The sequence below is a fragment of the Cryptomeria japonica genome, chromosome 2 (assembly GCF_030272615.1).
Source record: "Cryptomeria japonica chromosome 2, Sugi_1.0, whole genome shotgun sequence".
In the NCBI taxonomy this organism is placed as follows: Eukaryota; Viridiplantae; Streptophyta; class Pinopsida; order Cupressales; family Cupressaceae; genus Cryptomeria; species Cryptomeria japonica.
The window spans coordinates 182,988,841-183,012,963 of NC_081406.1; the positions used below are offsets into that span (position 1 = coordinate 182,988,841).

A 24,123-nucleotide genomic window follows, 5' to 3' on the forward strand; every position below is an offset into this window, starting at 1 on the left:
TGATTGGGTCATCATCAATGAAAGAAAGTACAATCGAATTATTATAGAAGGTGACTCAAGAAACTCAATCCTTCTTCTCAAAAATGAAGCTACGTCAAATTGAAAATGTGATGACTTGGTTGCCAAGTGTAAATCCCTCATTCGAGGTATTAGCCACATCCGACTCAACCATACGAAAAGTGAGGGCAAGAGAGTTGCAGACAAGCTGGCAGCTATGGGTCCATTTACCAAGGATTTAAAAATCTGGACTAATACTTATGATCTCTCGGATTTGTTCGTGTGATGACTGCATAACCGCTGCCGAGCTGCCCAGAGTTATTGCCCTTAAAAAGAGAGGTTTTCATCCCTCAAGTTATGCTATATTTGTCCTTTATCATGAATTGGTAAAAAATCAATGGCAGGCATACCTGTCGTCGTTGTATCGTACCTCCTCCTCCACCCGTGGCTGTCTGTGTCTTCTCTGGCACAAACAACCTTCGTCTTTCCCAGACTGAGTGGTTTAACAAGTGGAAATTTGTCAGCCCTGTATTTGGATGGGAACGCTGTAACGCAACCCGATCTTATAGGCATCCGCCTCACCAATCTATCACAATACGTTACAGGCAGTGTTTTATATTCAGAAGCTGTGCGTATGAAAGAGCGCGTGTCCAAAAATGCAACTCTGTCATTCAGCACTAGTTTCGTATTCGCTATGGCTCCTCCAAATCCTTTGGAGTGCGCTGAAGGACTGTCGTTTATGATGACACCAAAAAAAACACATGAGGGAGGCCTACCAGGTTCATACCTTGGTTTGTTCAATTTTACAAGCATGGGACAGCCTTACAATCATCTCTTTGCCGTGGAATTCGACATATTTCGGAACGCAGAATTCGACGACATCAACGACAATCACGTAGGAGTAAATCTCAACTCTCTCTATTCTGTAGAATCTAAAGCTGCGGGTTACTGGGATGGTAACCAGTTTGTACAATTAGATCTCAACGAGAGACAGAACATTCAAGCTTGGATTGACTATGATCATCTTCAACAACAGCTCAATGTTACCATAGCACTGGCTGGTTCGCTTCGCCCCGAGACGCCCCTGATATCTAAGAAAAATATGAGTCTGTCCGGCATTCTCGAGGAAGAAATGTATGTTGGATTTGTAGCAGGCACTGGAGGGTTCGTGCAAGAACATTATATCCTTGCCTGGATCTTCACTACAAATGGAACAGCGCCGGCTTTGAATGCATCTATTCTTCCCATTTTGACAACCATAGAATCCCATTCCAATAACCCAAAATCTGGTCTAATACTCGGCTTAACCGCAGCTTTCGTTTGTTTCGTGGTGCTCGCAGTTGCAGTTGTGTGGTTTAAAAGAAAGAAAAGCGGAGAGGTCATTGAAGAATGGGAGCTGGATTATTGGCCTCATAGAATAAGCTACAGAGACTTAGCCATTGCAACCAAAAGGTTTGGAGAGAAACAAGTCTTAGGAAGTGGAGGTTTCGGCAAGGTTTACAAAGGAGTCCTTCCTGCTAATGGCCTCGAAATCGCTGTGAAAGCCATCTTTCGAGAGACCACAGAAGGAGTGAAGGAATTCATAGCAGAGATTTCAAGTCTTGGTCGTCTCCAGCACCGGAATCTTGTGCAAATCCGTGGCTACTGCAGGCGTGGAGGAAAGTTATTCATAGCGTATGATTTCATGGTAAACGGAAGCCTGGATAAGATGATATTTGGGAATCCTTCTCGAGTGCTAAAATGGTCTCAAAGATATGCAATTCTGAGGGACGTGGGTGCAGGATTGTTGTATCTTCACGAAGGATGGGAGCAAAGGGTTGTGCACAGGGACATCAAGTCTTCTAACGTTTTGTTAGACTCTGAGCTTCGTGGAAAGCTGGGAGATTTTGGGCTTGCTCGTTTGTATAGCCATGATGAGAACTCCAGAACAACTCATGTGGTTGGAACGCCTGGCTACATCGCACCAGATCTGATATCTACAGGAAAGGCCACTAGCAGTACGGATGTATTCAGCTTTGGCGTTTTGTTGTTGGAGGTTGCGTGTGGAAGGCGCCCTGTAGACCCTTTGCTGGATCCTTATCAAATAATTTTGTTGGATTGGGTGAGGGATCTGTATGCCAGTGATAGTCTCATAGATGCGGCCGATGCAAAGCTTGGTGGCGATTTTGTTAAGGATGAGATGGAGACGGTGTTCAAATTGGGACTATTTTGTACTAATCCTCAACCGGAAGGAAGACCTGTAATGAGACAAGTAGTTCAAATACTTGAAGGCGAAACTTCCCTTGCGGCCTCTGCTCTTCCTCTTTCGTTTGAGATTAGTGAATCGGGCCCGATAGAGGAGTCTTTAGATGCTTTCTGCTCCGAATCCTTGGAGTTGCCCTTGAATGGAAGCTCGTTTTAGAAGATTGTGTTTATGCGTTACTGTCTTGTGTGCCGTACTTCCTTTTCTTACTATGCAACTTATCTTGCTTAAAAAAAAGTGTTATAAACTTATAAGTCGTTCTAGTTTATTACGAGTAGAATCTTGGCTTTATTCTGCAGACTGAGAATATATTATCTGGTTTTGGATAAGAATTAGAAATATTTATTTTTTATTTGATAGCTGCAAATGTGCACAACATAATTTTCTGCTGAAATATTACTCTAAAATGCCAGAGCCGAAATTCCTATGTTTATGTCCACAAGCTGTTGCTAAGGCATTTTTATGTGACACCTCTGCCATTTACATAGGCACAGAACTTTGAAGATGTACTTACAAATTTTCGCTGTCTATGATAATTACTTCAAACAAATTTATATTTGATATAAAAGAAGTTCACCAGTCAAATAGAGAAACATTTTAGACAGTTTTGATTTCAACATATGAATAGGCTGCTTTAAAAATAAATAAATATGTCTGCTCAGCAGCACAAGCCATATCTAATACACTGCCACTCTATACAGTGCCTCTGCTGTAGAAAGGGAAAACGTCCATGGCTTCTTCAAGTTATAGCGCCACTCCCAAGGCTAAAAACAGCACCCAAAATTGATTTTTATCAATTGATTTTTTATAATCTATTGAATTTGCTTTTGTTACACTCGTCTCATTGTCATGCGTATCTGTCATAAATCTGGAAACAAGACTTATGCCTAATAAATATCTGGTCTAGTAGCTGTAAGGTAGATCAGACTGAGGGAAGAGTGTCACTGCTTATTTTTCAATTACTGTTTATTTCTCACCCATCTTACTCTCTAGTTACTTACTTTAAAGAAATCAAATAAATGATAACTAAAGAATTTATCAATAAATTTTATACGTATCAATAGTTGAGTTCATAATTCCAAAAGTTAGAATTTGTAGATTTTGATCGGCGGAGTTGTGCAACTTCATTACTATCTAGAAGCCAGAACAATAGCTATATAGTTAAGTTGCATACAAAGACAACCAAATTTTTTTGGTCAAAATCCAATGTATAGTTTACGATTTATGGGTGCGCAAAGTTAGCTATAATGGCTACTAGCACACTTCCTCTAAACACTATCCTTCCAAAATGAGTCTCATTCACCTTGTATTAATGGGGTTGCAAACTATCTTATTTAATTTTTATTTTTATATTCTTTTTATTGATGCCTCATCTCTTATGATGTCTTGCAGTCAGCAAGACTTGGTCCCTGATGGACTGATTAAGAACCATTCAACTTCACCAACAGACCAAAGAACCATTGGATCTTAATAAATTTTCAACACACATTGCTTGACAAATAAAGATACCATCAATTAATTGATATATCTCCACACTACAATAGTAATCCATTAATCTAAGATTAGTAATTGCAAATTCCATCGTTGTTTATTTGAATTCATACGCCACATCCAAATATTTACTCGTTTCAATTAATGAGCCATGCCCAAACTATCACACATAAAAATCTTTGTGTTTAACATGGTATCACAAGAGTTCACAATGGGTTGTTGGCGATTCTTATACCAAGAGTGGTAAGTCCAAGTAGGCCTAGAATTTCATGGTTTATATGGTATTTTTTCACTTTTAGATCTTATACGACAACTTAAATTTCATATGGATTCACACACAAACACACACACACACACACACACACAAAATTGTTAACTAATTATTAATTGATTATCATTTTATTTATTTTATGTTTTTTTGTCTCACTTTGAAATTAATAAATAAAATAGTTCCTTTGCTCCATATTGGATTATTATATGTTTTTTTTTTTAGTGAAATTTTTAAAAATTATATTTTCTATTAAAAATAATTAGTTTTGATTAAATAAAACCGAAAGAGGCTCGAACCAATACATAACTGCAATGTAGGTGCACAAAAGGGAGGAACTCACAAGTCTTGAAACCACCCAAAAAAAAAAACCAAAAAAGAACTGAGTCTTTTTTAAAAAGTGACAAAATATTGGAGCCACAAACTAGCGAGAACAAGGATCTCGAACAAACAAAATCACATAGTCACAATAGAGGGGTTTAGGAAGGAACCTCAAACCGTCTTCTCAAACAACCCCCTTGCACTATAGTCAATGCAACCAAGGGAATAGTTTACAAGCAACAAAAACTGAAGAGCTACCTACAACCTTCTACTTGTCGGACCTTCTTGAAACTCAAACAAGGAAGAAGAGACCAAAGGGTTTTGGAAGGGATCCTTGAACCTTATAATGGTAGGTAACCCTATAAATAGAGCATAATGGACCACCTCAATAGGTCCACTATTAGTAGCACTACTAGGATCCAAAAGCCTTGTCAAAGAAAACACAAAGGAAGAGGCCCCCTCTAGCAACCCAGATTTCATTAACCCCCAAACTATCCTCTTAAAGAGAGACCCTAAGGGTTTCACCTCAAGATTATCCATAAGAGGGTAGGTGGGACAAGGGAGAGTGTACAAATCCAAGGAGAAAGAAGCACTCACCAAAAGAAGCCAAAATACTCTATAGGAGTAGGCATTGTTGAAGTATCACCATCTCTAGTTAAATGTCCCCAAGGTAACCAACCCACAATGCACATCGAAAACCAACGTGCAACTAAAAGTTGAGAACCAGCTCCAAAAGGAACAATGTATCTCTTGGAAAAAGAACATCCACAAAACCCCACAAAATCTCACCAAACTGCTTAAATGCCTTGAGAAAAAATGTCACCAGACATATGTGTCTGGCATACATGCACACAAATACCCCAGAACCCCAAGGAAAGGGGCCTACCAACATCCACCAGGCATCCCTCATAATTAGAGGCACAAAATACAATCTGGTGTGAAATGTTGATTTCAATATCAATTTTGGCCAAAAAGTGTAACCCATTATTGTGGGATTACCCTTTGCTAATTTTTCCAAATATTTCTCTAAGGAAATTGTGAATCTTGCCACGGGGATTTTGATGATAAAGATGTATGCCCTAATGAAAGAGATGTATGAAAAGTCATTCGTTAAGGGATGTAATGGAAGAATCCCAAGTAATCCATTAGAAGGTATACTATCATCAATGTCACATAAAATCTCTAATTACTGTTAGAAGGAGTCAAATTAATTAATTAATTAATCAAATAATCTAATTACAATTGATAAAACGAATCAAATGATTAAATATGTAAATATAATTTATTAAATTAATCTAGAAGATGGTGATACAAAAGGAATTAGTGGTAGTAAAAATGTTAAGAGATAGTTTTCGGTGTTTACAATAATATCATGGGATTATCCCAAACAATACTAAGTACTATAATGGAAACCGAGTGCAATCATAATAGTGTGCATAGATTATTATACACCCAAAGGATAGTTCTTTCTCACACATTATAGTCATGGTTTTGATGTTGTTGTTACAAAGGTCATGTGAATTTTTGAATCGCCTCGTGGTTTATGGCTAACCACTAATATCAAGTAATAGAAGACCATCATAAAACAGTAGACTATTTAATCAATCTAAAATAAATTATGAGGGTTTAAGGATAATCTTACTATACTAAATATTACCATTACATTTAAGATGAAAAAAATCTATTGTTGATTAATAATTTTTGTGGTAGATGAGCAATCTAAAGGATTAATAAATTGGACTAGACAAAGGACCACATCCTAGTAAGTCATAGAAGAACTAAAAGAAACTACTTAAAAGTACCTATATAACCTTTTCACAACTAGAGATAACATTTTTTTAATTGGTACAACTAGAGATAACATTAGGATCTTTGTATCTTAACAAAGAGACATTCTTAATTGATAAAAAGTTCTTTGTGAGTGCATCTAGATTGTAATCATAAAACAAGATTATCATGTATTTCTTTCCCATAGATACCACGATTTGTGAGGAAATTACCATGAACATTATGAACTTTAGTAGGGAAACCAAGGCCACTTGAAATTTCCATAAGTCCTAGAAATAATTATAAGAAAGAATATGGTTTGTTTTAATTAATAAAAAAAGGAATAGACCAATACCATTACAAAATATTGCATAACAACAAAAAGGTGCCACCTAGGGTGCACGAGAAATTCACACCTAGCAAAAATTTAGAACCCACAAACTAAAACAGCCAAAATCCAATAACATAAACTAGACCAGAGATAGACCCAACAGCAAAAAACATAGCAAAACCAACCAACCACCAGAGACACAAAGAGATGGCCTTCTAGGCGGAGGCATTGCCTTCTTGATAATCCTTAAAGAGATGGCCTTCTGGGTAGAGGGATTGCCTTTTGGGCGAAGGCATTGCCTTCTTGACACTCCTTATAGGCATTCCCTCTGCTCTCACCCCCTCCCATTGACTTGTCTAACAGTGAGCCCACAAAAGATATTACAACCAACTCCTCACAAGAGTGTAAGTTAGATAGACTAGACAAGTTATTTGTGTCTACTTAAATTGCAAAAATCATTGAGAATGCTTCCTTAGAAGAAAGGACTGAAAAAAAAAAATGAGGATTCTATGCTCAATGAGACAGGCTTTGAAAAGAGTGAGGAAAATCTAAAGCACCCTATTGATTTCATTCTAGAAGGATCTCTATGTTGTTCACCCCCGATGGAAATTTAGTTAAATGAAGCTTCGGAAGGACTAAACAACCTTAAAGAGGATGGGGAATATGAGGATTTGGAAGCTAAAGGAGAACTTGATGAAAGATACAATTGGTAGGGATTGATGTGAAAATGGAGGACTTTAGAGCAAGAGCAAAGAACCTAGAAATACATCAGAATTGTCTGGGATGTGAAAGGAACATGGGTTGGATGAGGAATTTGGAGGGTGGTATATGAGACCTAATAAAGATCAGTTGATGTCTTTAGCACAATTGTGTTATACAAGCTATGACTGTCTCCATGAAGATTGAGAGGAAGAAGAAACGAAAGGGCCCTATTATGACATATGATGGAAGGCTAAAGGCATTGAAGAACAATAATCTTCTTCCTTGGGAGGATGAATTAAAAGATATTCTAGATAGCTGGGGTTACCTTGTTTAGTGCCCCTCTAGTTTCTTAGGCTAGTCTTAGTTGTAGATGCTTTGCTATTTTTTACAGCAATCTTTGTTCGTTGGACTGTTACGCTTACTTTTTTTGTTGTGTTACTTTGGTTAAAACTCTTTGGTTATGGGTGCTTGCTCTCCAAGCCCATTTTTTTGATTGGATGTTTTAAGAGTTAAATTATATGGGTTGGAACCCTTCCCCACTTAACTTAATCCAAAATTAAATTTCTTTTTATTGTATTTAAATTTCTTATGATAACCTATAATTCATAATCACATAAGCCAACGTATGATTGTGCTAAGAAAAATTTAATTTCATTAATTATTGACTATTGACAATTGAAGCCTTTGATATTTAAGTTGACTCCCATTCACCACAACAACATAATACACCATAATAACATAAGCCAACACTTGTTATTATTAATTAATGTAAGCTATTTATAATTGTACTAAGAACAATTTAATTTCATATTATTATTAATTAATTTAAGCTATTTATAGTTGTGTTAAGAATAGTTTAATTTCCTCGCCAAACATCAAGCAACTCAATAAATCAAGACAATTATTTCTTCCGTTTAGCTAGTCCATTGAGCATTAACTCTTGATCATTGACCATTGAGATCTTTGAGATTTAATCGTGGTATAGGCTCCTGTTCAGTACAGCACCATACTACACCCTAACAATGGTAAGCACTACTAAGGCTGTTGTACTATTTCTCCTCCTCCTCCGTCCATGGCTACCTGCCCAAGCTCAAATGAGCTTCATTGCTGAAACTAATTTCTCTTCCATGAATCTGTCTGGAAGCGCGGCAGTTATCCCCCATATAGGTATCCGCCTGACCGATCAAGAAGAATTCGTTAAAGGCGGAGCTTTATACTCACAACGTGTGCGCATGAAAGCTCGTGGGTCAGTAGATGGAACCTTCTCATTCACTACCAGCTTCGTATTCAGCATACATCCTCCTACAGACCCTTCAAAAGTCGGTGATGGAGTAGCCTTTATCATAACACCTCAGGTTTCTCAAAGCACAGCTTTAGCCGGTCAATATCTTGGTTTGTTCGACAATTTGACGAGCATGGGACAGTCTTACAATCATCTGTTTGCGGTAGAGTTCGACACCATAAAAAACAAGGAATTCTACGACATCGACAGCAATCATGTGGGTGTGGATCTCAATTCCCTCGTCTCTGTAGAGTCTAAGTCTGCCGGCTACTGGATTGGCAAGCAGTTCTTAGAGCTGGATCTCAAGAGTGGACAGAATATACAAGCTTGGATTGACTACAATCATCTTCGAAAGGAACTCAACGTTACTGCTGCCTCTGCTGGCTCACTTCGCCCAGAAAAGCCCCTGATATCTATGAACAACCTGAGCCTGTCCAGTATTCTTCAAGAAGAAACGTATGTTGGTTTCTCAGCATCAACAGGATTATTAATTGAAGAGAATTACATCTACGCTTCCATCCATTTTAAAGGGGAAATCCAAATCCAAAAACTTGCCACTCATAATCGGAGTTACTACAGGATTGGTTGTTTTTCTAGCACTAGCGGTTGCAGTTGCAGCAGCTGTGTGGGTTAAAAGAAAGAAAGGTAGAGATGCTATAGAAGAATGGGAGGTGGAGTATTGGCCTCATAGATTGAGCTACAGAGACTTAGCCATTGCAACCAATGGGTTCGGAGAGGAGCAAGTTTTAGGATCTGGGGGCTTCGGCAAGGTTTAAAAAGGAGTCCTTCCGACAAACGGCCTCGAAGTTGCTGTAAAACATCTCCTCCAACAGACCGGGGAAGGAGTGAAGGAATTCATATCAGAGATTTCAAGCCTAGGGCGTTTGCAGCATCGGAATCTTATGCGAATCAGAGGCTACTGCAAGCGAGGAAAACAGTTATTCATAGTGTACGATTACATGCCCAACGGAAGCCTGGACAAATTGAGTTTTGGGAATGGTAGTAGAGTTTTAGGATGGGCTCAGAGGTACAGAATTGTCAAGGACGTAGCTGCGGGACTGTTGTATCTTCACGAAGGATGGGAACAAAGAGTAGTGCACAGGGACATCAAGTCTAGCAACGTTTTGTTGGATTCAGAGCTTCATGGAAAGCTGGGGGATTTTGGGCTTGCTCGCGTATATAAGCATGAGGAGAACTCCCCAACCAGTCATGTCGTGGGTACGCCTGGCTACATTGCACCAGAAGTGGCACACACGGGAAAACCCACTCCCGACTCCGATGTCTTTAGCTTTGGCATTTTGATGTTGGAGATTGCCTGTGGAAGGCGTCCCGTGACACCTTGTCTCGATGCCCCTCAAGTTCGTTTGTTAGACTGGGTCAAAGAGCTGCATGCCGACAACAAGATCATGGATGCAGCGGATCAAAAGCTTAATAGTGAATACGTTGTGGATGAAATCGAGAGAGTGCTCCACTTGGGACTGCTTTGTTCCAATGCTCAACCGGAAGCTAGACCTTCCATGAGGCAAGTGCTGCAAATTCTTCAGGTGGAAGCATCCATCGTTCAACTTTCACTTGAAATGGGTAGCCCAAGCCCAACAGGAGACACTTCAGACAATTACAGTACAGATGCCTACTTTTCCACTTCCTTAGAGGGACGTTAAGCCTGTAGCCAAGGATTGGGCAAATGGGCTTATCTTTCTATAGATATTTTTTAACAGTTTGTCGCATGTTCTAGGTGGGAAATAGCTATCCAGCGTCTAGAATCAAGCAAGGCATTATAAATACATTTCTAGGTACAGGTCTTCTCTGGGCTGTGTTGTGTCTTGGCATGTAGGAGGAAGCGGATTCTTCAAATCTGTGTTGTGTATCCTTAGAATAAAATACCCTGCATTTACAGTTCTGGATTTCATTTTATAAATGTAAGTTACAGTAATTTACTATTTACTATCGTGTTTATTGGAACCTAAATTTTACTACGGTATTTATTGAAGCCTGAGACTTTTATGTTGAAAACGAATTTGCTTTCGTCCTCGTCTGTTAGACTTAAGTCAACTTTCCATTTCAATTAGTCGAGTCCTAGCTTCAAATTCTGGGCAGGCGGTCTCTGGCTTCAATTGTCAAACAGTTAATAAATTTGATTTAGTGCATTTTTATAGTAAAGAAAAGTTGACAATTAAACAATTTGATGGTGGACTATACTCCTTTTTCTCACAAAAATTTGAGAAGCGAATTCAATGCAATATTTATTGGAGATAAATGAAGTCGTCACGCACTCATTTCAAAGGACATTTGTAGTATAGTTCACAAGAGGAAAATAACTGTTTTCAAAAAGAGATGTCAAATTTATGTAGAACGTTCACTATCATTTAGTTTTTAATATTTAATTTAAATAAGTGATGTAATTTGATTATTTTTTCTATATTATTAATAAAGGTGAATTTTTTAAAAGGTATCAAAGACATTAAGTTTTGATAATAAAATGAGAAAAGATTGAATCATGTAAGGGATGGAGTTCAAAAGGTAGAAAAGAATAGCAAACAATTGTATTTATATTAGATTAACAGTTAACGCACAATAAGAAAATATTTAATTGGAAGATAATTCCTTTAACCCACTGATAGCATCTCATTTTTTCTCTAGGGAACCCTAAATGGCATTCCATAACTTCATCATCCAGTTCAACAATCATCAACTCTTACAGCTATCGAAGCTAGGTTGTTTCATTTATACCATCCATGGTAGGAGTCTAACCTTTCCTCTTAAGGAAACTAGCATGCAACATGGCAATGCCAACTACAAAATTCTTAATGATGGTCCTACTAGGGTGATAACTTTATTGAAAGAAGCCATGAAATAATTATTTTTTTCTTTGGGCCTTTGCATTATTAGTTTAAGATCACCAACATATGAGGAAAGAATACTAAAGCTTTGTTCTTTTCCCACTCCCTTTTTGACTTTTACCTTGACCCAGAGTCCAGTAACATCTCCATCCTCCTATTTGACTAGAGCATTGATTATCAATTTCATTTTCATTTTTAAACCACTTGAGGATATCATACTACAAATTGAAGTATCCTCACTTGCGCTATCATTTTAATTTCTAAGATATGACAATAAGTTAAAGTTAGAATTGATAGAACTTTCACCTCATACGTTATATGAGACTCTTGTTATTTGAAGTGTCAAATTCCTTTGGACCAAGTTTACAAATAACTACCCTTGAAGAAACAACTATCTCAAGTGTTTTGTCTTTAGTATTCAAGAGTAGGAAGAGCTTTAAGCATGAAAGCTTAATGATACTATAAACTTGAAGGTGCATACTTGTTCACTAACCCTAGAGTTAGCTCTAGTAAATGAATTTTTAATTCTCTCAAACATATGTATAGATAAAAGTTTAGAACCTAATGTAGGGGCATTTACATTCATTTAAAATCACATCAAATGTTGACTATTTTGAAGAGATTAAAGAGTATGATGGTAATCTTACCAAGCTTTTGTGTCCAGTTTTATTTAAACATACTTAACAAATTATTTAGAATAGGCTAATAATACATTCTAGGAAATGTGAAAACCAATTCAACATTATTCTCATGCAAGACATATATGTTGGGAATCATGACACTTCTCTTGATGAGATTATGAATAGATATGTATTAGAAATAAAATAAGAGGAATTAAGATCTATGTATTTTTAAATGATATTTAATTGAAGAAATTTTGTGATATATAAGATTAATGACTAATTAATATATATTACTAAATTATAGATCTAAAAACCAATACTAAGTGGTTATGATTTTGAAACTTAATTATACTATCCATCTTGTCCTGCAAATCTAGGATGATGTCAAACAAACCTACAATCATATCAAGAGTAGAAGTGGGCTTATTTAGTTATATTTGAAGGAAACAAGGATTATTGCTAAAGAGCATCATGGATCTTTCTATACAAGAATTAAATTTTAAGAATCCCTTGCGCTCTAGTCACGCTGTATGATTTAACCAACAATAAAAGTTAAAGAGCAATAATTAGTTGGGAATGAATGCCAATGTGTAGTTTGCAATCAATTTCTCTAATCCAATCACTATTTTTTAACATTTTTATTTGAACTTTATTTAATGATTTATATTAGGAGGTTTTACTTCGAATGTATGCTTTGACAATAAATGTCTATTGATTACAGAAGTTGTCTTCTTGATGATATATGATATAAGAAATGATTTTTTAAGTGGAAAGCCTATAAAAACAAATGGTTAAGTAGGATTCTAGCTTAGATAATCCCCTTGTAGTTTGTGAATATTAAAACATGTCAACATGTTAAGAATAAGTTCATGGTAATAATTGATTAATGTAATCAAATTAACATTAGACATAATGGCAGTGACAAGCACCTCCCAACAACTCTTTCGATCTCTAAAAATTTTGTTGTTTCATTCCTTCTATAGACACCACCCCAAATGGAAGAAGGCTTGCCACCATAATTATTTAATAAGGGGATGACCTAAAGGGGGAGACCAACTAGAAACACAATCCTTTAACTCTCCAGGCTAAGTCTAATTAATAAGAAATAGATTGGAGATCCTTTGTCTAATATTCAAAGAGAAATCACAATAGAACACGATATGATTGATGTTTTCTTCTTCATTCTTACACAACACACATTTGTTGACAAATTAGAAGCCACATTTTTTGAGATTATCAATAGTGAGGATCTTGTTGTGGCATGCAATCCGCCAAAAGAAACACACCCTAGGGATTGTACTAGTATTCCACAAGATTGACCATTTAAATTGGGGGGCCTAGGGGGAGAAGGAGAATCCAACTCAAATCCTGAGAGAAACAAATACTTTCCATCTTTGGAAGGGACCCAAATTAATCTATCACTAGCCTCCTGTCTTAAAAAATTTGAAATTGCTAATGGTCTTAAGGACCTCTAAACTCATCATTCTCTATGGAAGGTCAAATTTGTTCAGATTCAGATTCCATTGGGGTGGGGAGGAACCAAGAATCTAATAATCACATACAATGAATCTTAATCTATTTGTCAAAATACCTTCAATAGAAGAACAAATCGAGTGTAATTCCAATGGGACTAAGGAAACCCATGGGTCCTTCTAGAATCTCACCCTATGATAATTCCCAATTTGCCATTGAACTCCTTTCCGAAGGATGTCTTTAGTTTTTGACAAATTATTCTAGATATGACATCCCCTCAGAAGATCCATAGAGGATAAGAAGGAATAATTATCCCTCTTGTGAAGGTACTTAAAGTTCATAACAAAAGACCAATCAACAACTTTAGCCATAAGGGCAACATTCAAGGAGTAGGAATCTCGAATACTAAGGCCACCGAATCTCTTATTATAACACACTTTTTCCCAATCAATGAGATACATTCTAATCTTCTTCTCAACTCCCAACCAAAGGAATCTCCTTTATATTTGATCCAATTTGTTAGCCCAAGACACAATAATATAAAACAGAGATAAAATATAAACAATAGAACTTTGAAGAAAAGATTTTAGAAGCCGAAGCTTGCCTACATTACTAAGGAGAGCACATTTTCATCCAAGCAATTCGGAGTTGAATGTCATTGGGAACATTCATGAAAAATAAAGCACTTTTATCCAGATTGGTTTTTTGCCTTGAAGCTCTAGCATAGTCTGAAAGTAAGGAGAACTACCCTCTAGCCTCCACCATTGAGGCTTCACCAAATAAAAGCACATCATCAACAAATTATTGGTGGGAAACAACAAAGGGACCAAAGGAGGGCTTAATACCTTTGAGATTACCCTATAGAACATGCTTGTGAATGTTGCAACGAAGAACATCAACCATCAATATGAACAGATACAGGGAGAGAGGATGACCCTACCTAAGGTCGTCTGATGAAGAGAAAAAACCATTTACCATCACCTAGAAAGAAGGTGTTTGAACACAAGCTTCAATAAGCTTTAATAATTTCTCTTTAAAACCAAATTTTCTAAGGACCATGGAGAGAAAAGAGCCATCAAACCATGACATAGGCCTTGGGGATGTCCAACTTCAACAACATACCCTCATTATTATTTCCATTGAATAAAGACTTTCATGGACCACAAGTGTTGCATCAAAAATCTGACAACTAGGCACAAACACTTTCTGGCTACCATGAAAGAATATGGTTTTCTTGATAATATTACTTTTTAGGATTGTTACAAGGAATTTCATGAGAGAATGGACACAAATATAGTACATAAATTGGAATGGGGATTCCATTAGTTTTGAATGGATATTAATAACCCTTCAATTGATGATTTATATTTCAAAAATAATACATGTTTACAAATATTTTGATGCATTCTTTCGTTAATGTAGGAGATATGTAGCTGATCAAAATAGTCAATATTGATATGCCATGAAAAACCCAAGAACTCTATAGCTCATTATTTTATTATCATATTTAATGTTTTGGACATAAATTATGAAATAGAGGAAGTAATGAGGGATAAGAATTTACATGAAAGAGAAGGAGACGAGATGAAACAAAATTCTATTTAGGATAATGAGATGAATTAGGGAGAAATTATTGATTTGATGATCCAACTTACAATTATGCTAAAAACATAAGCTTCATGTAGTTGTATCTAAATATATGAGGATAAAATAAGCTCAAATAGGTAGACAATCATCTTTTTGATACAATCTTGGTTTTCTTACTATTACATATTTATGATAAAGGCTCAACATGCTACATGGTTTTATGAATCTTCTAGAATAGCCTATTCTTGTTAACTAAAGTCTGTTACCCTAGAGATGGATTAATCACCTCTCTTAAATGTTGTTTTTTTCTTTTGAGATTTTTTTTTTAACAATAGATGTCATTTAGCAAATGTTTAATGCTAAGGTAAGAACTCTTCTTAAGACAAGAGAAGCTTGAATGTGAAGATTTTTTGAAAGATGTAAAGATAAAATTTCTCCCAAATCATGCTTCCCACAAAAAATGAAATAGATATGAGGTTGAATTTGACAATTATAATCAAATTAGTCTAGGCCATGGCCATTGATGTAATGCCAAAAAAATATGTATTTATCTAATCTGTATAAGAAGACAGTTGAAAGACTTTGTAACGGCTGGAAACTATCGTAAACTTTAAACTTGAAAGTAACAAAACATATATTTTATATTTATTGCATAGTTTTTCCAAACTCTAAGCGAATTTCTATTTCATTTTTAATATAAATATTGATGATTTTGTTCCTTGTTTCATATCATTAGTATTTACTAATTGTGAAGTGCTTTGTGTGGCTAACTTGAACACTCATTTTATCATTTGGATCTATGAGGAACCCTTTTATAGTTTGAAATAGTTAGAAAGTTGTCTAATGAGTATATTTCACAATTCAATCTAAGGTTTCCCATAATGTATCAAGGGTTCATGTTGGAAATTAGTTATTCAATGATTATTTTTTGTTTATAATTAGGTTAGATGACAAATCGGAGTGGTCACCTTAGGTGATGCATTTAAACCAACCCCTACCTACATTACCACAATTAGAATATGACACTACAAACACTACAAATGACCAAAATAGTAAATTATCCCATATATTTACTTACAAAATATCAGTAATCTAACCATGTCTCAATCTTAACATTGATTATAAGCAATTGTACATACTATATTAGAATGATATATTCCCATATATTCACATAAAAATTTCCTTTAAAAAATATTTATTCATTTATTAATTAGTTTATAAAGTAATTATTAATAATCTATAATAAAAATATATTGTGAACTTCACAAACTACAACTACCCTCGAAACAACAAAGTCTTAAATAGTGACAAATAAGTGGGCCCTCCCATGTAGACCTCTCATGCCTAAAAAATCTAAATTGTGAAAATAAAAGTATCCAAGTAATAAGATCACTAACCAAATACTTTTGTCTCAATCTTATCATTGACTATAAGCAATTGTGAAATTAGTATGCCCTCTCCCGTAGACTTGTGAATGATAAGATGGTGGAATGCAACTTAAAGAGGCACCGTCGATGTAACCGTCTCGTACTCGACATGCCTACCCGGTGACCTGCTACTACTTTGACTCTCTAATTCTTTCCCTTCACGGAGTATTTAACCCACCACATTAATTATGAAAAGGATTAAATTTCTTAATTGGTTCATTGCTATTCGTGAATATTAGGTCAAACTATGCCCCGTCTCGTACTCGACACGCCTACGACTTCGACTAGGGATAATAATGACAAAATACCTTTGCGGGAATAAGTCGCAGGAGGACATAGTTTCCCATACGACTCCCTAATTCTTTTCCTTAACGGAATATTGAATCCACCATATTAATTATGAAAATGATTGAATTTCTTAATTGGTTCATTGATATTGCTGAATATTAGGTCAAACTATGCCACATCATAACTCACGAAGCGTTCATCACTAGTAATGTTGATAACTTAGACCATTGAATTGTAACATTTTATTGACCCAATCCATCCACCAATGTCCTTATTGATACCCAATCAAATGAAAGAATTAGAAAACCACTTAAGTAGGTGGTAACATCCTATTACAGGTCAAAATAGAATTATGGTAAAGGAAAATACTTAATTTAAATAATCGTATTTGAACAAAACCATTATGGATGCACATTGACACAAAAGAATGAGGGGAAAGGAAAATGCATAGATTTAAATAATGGTATTTGAATAAAACTATCGTGGATAGAGTTCCTTTAATTTAAGTAACAAGCTTAAGGGGTTTTTGGCTTTTGTCAAATCCTTGGTTCTGAAGGAGCTCTTGTAAGTGGCCCACCTCAAGAGCCATTTTATATGCTTGTACCTAAATCTGCATTAATACATTATTACAAATGCAAGCTTTAGCATAAAGCGAGACATTAATATTTAAAGAGTTGTCAATAAAAAGAATAACATTTCTATCCTTCCAAAGAGTAAATAGGATCTCCATTCTGAAAGCATGCCATATCTGGGAAAACAGGAAGGGGATTCTAGGCAAATCTCTTAGAAGAGGGCCATATGCCAAGAAAAGGGCTCACGCCGAAAAGGCCAAAAGAAACCATGGATCTACCTCTAATACTATTGAGCTCTTCTACAAAACCAAAAAATATGCATAAAAGTTTCTGGGTGACCACAAATAGGGTACCGGGGATCAAGAACCCCCAAATGCTTAAGTCTGGAACCTAAAGGCAACCCTTGAAAAAGAACACACCAAGAAAATTGTGCAATCCTGGGTTCAATGGTTGCGAACCGGACAACAAGAAATATGAGTCTCTAGGATTTCTAAGAAGACTACAAATGCCACTGCTGGTTAAGAATATGGACCATAGACAGATGGGGTACTAACTAGAGATAACCCATTTTGGGTTTGTAGCTGGTGAAAGGAGTCCAAGGATACCACTTCCAATCCTTCCACCAAGGTCTGACAGACTGAATGCCAAGCTTATGTAACAAATGTGAGGGTAAGGTCAAAACCAGAAGGTCATATGTCTGTCGATTTGGTTGAGATAGACGAAACTGGACCTAGAGGTCATCCCATGACTGAAGACTCATAGAAACTCTGGAAAATAGGTCCTTAGGTGTTTGAATGTTGCATTTGTGAAAATGTAAAGCACTAACACCCTAGACTTTGGCCAGTGGTAACCCTTGCACCTAAAAAAGAGGTGACCACTAGAGGTTGTGTTGATTCATGGAGATCCCATCATGAAAACCATCACCCGCCCACCAAAGCCAAGGCTTAATAGCTTCCCAAGCATGCCAGATGCTTTTAACAACAAAAGTACCCTTGATCTGAACTAGGTCTTTCATAATGAGAAGGGTTTGAAAACCAATCCCCTTCCAAGACGACCTATTGGTAGGAAACCCCAAAGAAGTGCAATGCTAAAGAAGTATTTTCCAAGCCTCGTCGCCAGATAAGGCTCTGATGATCCATTTACCACATAAAGAAAGCCCTTGTTTTTGGGTAGAGATAAGGACAAGCCCTAAGGACTCCTTAGGTAGGCAACAATACTCCCAAGCAACTCTATGAAAACCTTGATGGTCGGAACCAGAGGCCTAAAGAAAAGTCCGCAGAAGTCTTTCCAACTTCATATAAGAGGCCTTAGAAGGAGCCCAACATGAAGAGTAATAGACATGAGTGGCAGCCAAAACCTTGAACAAATTTAAAATTAACCAGCCAGAGAGAGAGGCTTGGTTATCTAATAGGCTAATTTTTTCTCAATCCTGGCTAAAACAACATTCCAAAGATCCACAGGCGAAGCTTGAAAGGAAAAAGGAATGCCTAGAAAGCGAAATTTTTTGCCATGATGAAGCCATTTCCAGCCATATTGAAGAATCCAAGGCGAGGTAGGAAGAAAAGACTGCCTATAACATTGCGTCTTGTGACATTGAATGGTTGAGCCAAAAGCCAAGCAAAAAGTGTCCAGACATTGAAGAGAAGCTTGAACATTATCTTCTTTCTCAATGAGAGTGAGAAAGGAGTCATCCATAAAATGGCCATTGACAAGTTGAGAAGGTGACTCAGGCAGGAAGATTCCACGAACATGCCCAATAGAGATGGCATTAGCAAGTAAGTACCTAAAACCCTCCCTCGCAAGAACATATAAAGCAGGGGCCAGAGGATAGCCCTGGCGAATGGATCTGAAAAATACCAAAGGCCTCATACTGATGACCATTGATGGTAATGCAGGTCGAGGCATCTCCAAATAACATCTGGACAAATTGAATGAATCTGGGGTTGAAGGCAAGAGCTTTGAGCATAGCCAAAATAAATGGCCACTCCATGTGATCATAAGCTTTAGCAAAGTCAATCTTAAGGAAGATTTCCTGCTATTCAGAGCATCGGGCCCAGTCCATCCCTCCCAAACAACAATAATATTATCCAGAATAAACCTAGGCTTGATAAATCCAGTCTGCTCTGGACGAACAATCAAGGGCAAGAGATGATGAATCTTGAGAGCCAAGGCCTCCAATTGAAAGCAATGATCTTATATGAGATATTGAGAAAGGAAATAGTGTTGGTATTTTGGTATGGTTTTGTCATTGATGTCAACACCTACTAAACACTTACCAACTCTGGCACTTTGGAGAATCAACAATATTCACCAGCAAGCAAGTGACTCATGCATAGTCACCAGTATCTAGTACACCGGCAAGATATAATGATCACCAACACTTGGAATGATATGGAAAACACTTAGTTATGTTGAAGACACTGTGTGGACACTTTGTCTTGGAGTTTTGTTTATTGGTACATTAGCATTTGCATATTTGCTGTTACCAGCAAATAGGTCCAGGTTACACCGATAGGTTTATCTTTTCCAGATCAGCATGGCACGCTATGGAGATGACTTATTATTGTTGTAAATGCATTAAGCCGACATATTGAATCAGTTGTTGCATCGGGTATTAATTGATATGTAAATTAACTTTATTGTAATATCTTGTAGAGCTGACCTACTAAAATTGGTCTTAGGTTATGGTATAAATATAAGATCTTATTTGTAAGATCAAGTGTGGAATGCGAAAAAGGATTGTGTGAAGGTATATGCAAGAATAAACAGAGCTATACATGCAGACATCTTTTGAAGATTGAAGTAAGGTTTTTTGAAGACAATCAGAACTACACCGGTACTGAATCCAGCATATGAAGATGCTAATTTTAGCAATACATTCTTATTGGATTTAACCATCCAATTGTAGTCAGTGTGACTCCCATTTTGTGATTGAACAGTGAGCTCTAGGTGCTTGGCCTTTCTGCATGTGTAGACCCCATTTATGTACACTTACTATTTGCAGTAGTATCATTTGATTGTGGGTAAGGTTTCCCACTGTGGTTTTTCCCCTTATAGGGTTTCCATGTACAAATATTGGTGTTATGTGTTGTGGATGACTTTGTCTTTATGTTTCATGCACTAATCCTTACTGGTATAGCAATTAACGATTATAATTGTCTATCGACATATTGAACTGGTTTACTGATATTAAGCATTAAGTTGGTTAAGTTATTTTTGGTTTGAATTTATTTGACAACTGATTCACCACCCCCGCCCTCTCAGTTGTCTCTGGGACCTAACAAATGGTATTAGAGCCTAGTCCTTTTTTGCAGAAGTTTAACAACTTGAGGAGATCCAATGTCTACTAACTATTTCAGGAAGGACAGTCCTAAACTTGATGGAACCAACTATGGCATATGGAAGATCAGAATGGAGACACATCTAAATTGCATTGGAAAGGACATCTGGGATGTTACAAAGAATGGTTATACTGCTCCTAGTCAGAATCAGCCCAATCCACCCAACTTGACTAAAGATGAGGAAAATGATTGCAAAGCAAGAGACGCACTTTTGAGTGCATTATTCGATCAACAAATCATGGGACTATCAGATAGGTCTACTACTAAAGCTATTTGGGATAATTTGGAAACACTGAATGAAGGAGATTCCACAGTCAAAATTTCAAAACTTGAAAGCTTCCAAGTTAGGTATGAACATCTGAAAATGGAAGAAGATGAAAGGATTTCTGCTTTTATGGAAAGAGTAAATGAGATTGTTTTGGGTATTAAATGTTGTGGAGGAACCTTAAGTGAGGATGAAATTGTTTCAAAAGTTTTAAGAGGATTGCTACCGCCATATAAAATGAAAGTCACTGCTATAAATGAGTTAAGAACAATGCCTAATACATCAGTAACTAGGGATACATTGACTGGAAAACTTTCAGCTTTTGAAATTGAAGAATTTGGTCTTGTTGCTACTATAAAGACAGATTTGGCCTTTAAAGCATCAACATCATCTGCTCCATCATTTGACCAATCTGATTGGAAATCCTTTTATGCAAGAGAACTTGAAGAAAGTAGGAAAGAAAATGAAGAACTTGAAGAACTTTAAGCACTATTTGCAAGGAAAATGCCTAAAGGTCCAGTTAGAAGTAAGTATGAAGGTAAAGCACCCTTTAAATATTTTAACTATAATAAGATTGGTCATATGGCTTCAAGATGCCCTAATAGACATGCTAGACTAAGAGAAGAAGCTAGAAGAACATACAAGCCTATCCCTGAATATCAGAGATACATGTTTAAGAATAATAAAGACAAATCTTGTTACATTGTTGATGAAGGTGTGACTGATTATTCTGATGAGGATCCAACAGATAATGGATGGGTTTTTGTTGCTATAACAGAAGATCAACCGGCACCTACTACTCAACCGGTAGAACAGGCCTTAGCAGCTAAAGTTGAAGTAAAGGATGAATGGATCATTGATTCAGGATGCTCAAATCATATGACAGGAGACAAAGGTAAATTCTTGAACTTTCAAGAATACAATGGAGGCTTAGTGAGATTTGGAGATGACAAAGCTTGTTTGATCAGAGGTAAGGGTACAATATCTCTTGATGGTAAGCATAACACTGACAATGTTTACTATTTTGAAGGATTAAAGCATAATCTTTTGAGTGTTGGTCAATTAGTTGAGAAAGGATTTAAGTTACAATTCAAAAATGGACAATGCAAAATCATGAATAGAACTGGTTTGGAAATTGCAACTGGTAATCAGACTAGAGGTAATATCTTTCACTTGAATAATAGTGAAAAGACATTCTTAATTGCACATATTGATGAAAGTTGGTTATGGCATAAGAGACTTTGTCATGTAAACTTTGTTTGCATGGTGAAAATCAGTACTATTAAGGCAGTTAGAGATTTACCTAAAATTATCAAACCTCATAATACAGTATGTAAGGAATGTCAATTTGGAAAACAAGTTAGAGCTAGTTTCAAAAGTATTCCAGAAAAATCCAATAATGCTCTTTATTTAATTCACACTGATTTATGTGGTCTAGCAAGAACTAAAAGCTTACAAGGAGATAGATATTTCATGCTAATCATTGATGATTATTCTAGAATGTGTTGGGTTACTTTTCTCAGAGAAAAATCAGAAGCACTAGGAAAGTTCAAACTGTTCAAAGCAATGGTAGAAAATGAAACTGGTAAGAAAATCAAATGTCTAAGATCAGATCAAGGAGGAGAATTTACATCTAAGGAATTTAATACATTCTGTGAAGTAAATAGAATTAGAAGACAACTATCAGAACCTCAGACAATACAGCAGAATGGAGTTGTTGAAAGGAAAAATAGAACTATCTTGGATGCAGTAAGAAGTATGTTATCAGAAGCAAACCTACCACATGTATATTGGAGAGAGGTAGACAGTACAACAGTCTATACATTCAACAAATTTCACATCAAAGGTGAAACCGATAAGACCCCTCATGAACTATGGTTTGGTATTACTCCTACTCTTAAATATTTCAGAATTTTTGGAAGTAAATGTTATATCAAAAGAGATGAGTATGTTGGCAAATTTGATCCTAGAAGTGATGAAGGAATATTTATTGGTTATTCATCCAAGAGCAAGGCATATAGATGTTTTAACAAAAGATTGCAGAAAATTGTTGAAAGTACAAATGTAAAGATTGATGAACAATTCAGAGGAACTTCAAGGTATATAGACTCTGAACTGGCAACAAAATTTTTGACAAATGAGCCTACACTGAATCCACTGGTAAAGAATGAAGATCTAGTTACACCGATAGATTCCACAATAACTGAGGAGCATTAGCAAACAAAGACACCCTGGTATGTAAGACTGAATCACTCTGAAGATCAAATAATTTGAAACAAGTTTAAAGGAGTTATGACAAGAGGAAGATTGACAAATTAAGAGGTATGTCTTATTTTTCAAATTGAACCATCATCAGCTAATGAGGCATGTGAAGATAAATTTTGGATTAGAGCTATGGAAGAAGAGTTAGGACAAATTGAGAAAAATAACACTTGGACATTAGTTCCCTGGCTCAAAGATAAAAATGTAATTGGAACCAAATGGGTATTCAGAAACAAACATAATGAAGATGGTAGGGTTATCAGAAATAAAGCAAGACTAGTGTGTAAGGGATATTCTCAGAAAGAAGGAATTGATTACAATGAAACCTTTGCATTGGTAGCTAGAATTGAGGCAATTAGATTATTTTTGGCTTTTGTAGCACATAAGAACCACAAAGTATATCAAATGGATATTAAATGTGCATTTTTTAATGGAGATCTTGAAGAAGAAGTTTACATTTAACAACTTGATGGATTTTCTTTGACAGATAAAAAAGATATGGTTTGCAGGTTAAGAAAAGCTTTGTATGGATTGAAGCAAGCTCCAAGAGCTTGGTATGCAAGATTGGATAAGTATCTTTTGAAGATTGGTTTTTCTAAAGGTAATGCAAACAACAATTTATACTATAAAGTGACTAATGATGACATCCAGGTTATAGAAATATTTGTTGATGATATAATCTTTGGAGGAGAAGATGGATTATGTATAAAGAATTTTCTATTAAAATGCAGGAAGAATTTGAAATGTCTATGATTGGAGAAATAAAATTCTTTTTAGGATTACAGATTTCATAGACTGATAAAGGTATATTCTTGAGTCAATCCAAGTACTTAAAAGAGTTACTAAAGAAATTTGGGATGGAGAACTATAAACCGGTAAGCACACCTATGACCACAAATGACAAATTATCACTAAGGGATGAATCTACACCTATTAATCTAACTAGATACAAATCTATGATAGGAGGTTTAATATATTTGACACAAACTAGACCTGATATTATGAATGCAGTATGTATTGTTTCAAGATTTCAAAGTAATCTTA

General features: G+C 36.1%; 1 protein-coding gene and 1 pseudogene across 1 annotated transcript; both read left to right on the forward strand.

Annotated features, from left to right (window-relative positions):
• Positions 1-281: 281 nt before the first annotated feature.
• Positions 282-2,598, forward strand: LOC131053906 (L-type lectin-domain containing receptor kinase SIT2-like). Its single transcript, XM_057988537.2, has one exon. It carries the CDS (start codon positions 395-397, stop codon positions 2,396-2,398), a length of 2,004 nt encoding a protein of 667 aa, XP_057844520.1. The 5' UTR covers positions 282-394; the 3' UTR covers positions 2,399-2,598.
• Positions 2,599-8,141: 5,543 nt separating this feature from the next.
• On the forward strand, positions 8,142-10,062 carry LOC131053917 (L-type lectin-domain containing receptor kinase S.4-like; annotated as a pseudogene).
• The last annotated feature ends 14,061 nt before the right edge of the window (positions 10,063-24,123 follow it).

What these genes read in the sequence shown, in the direction of transcription:
- LOC131053906 (XM_057988537.2), top strand. Translation starts at nt 395, where the DNA reads ATGGCAGGCATACCTGTCGTCGTTGTATCGTACCTCCTCCTCCACCCG.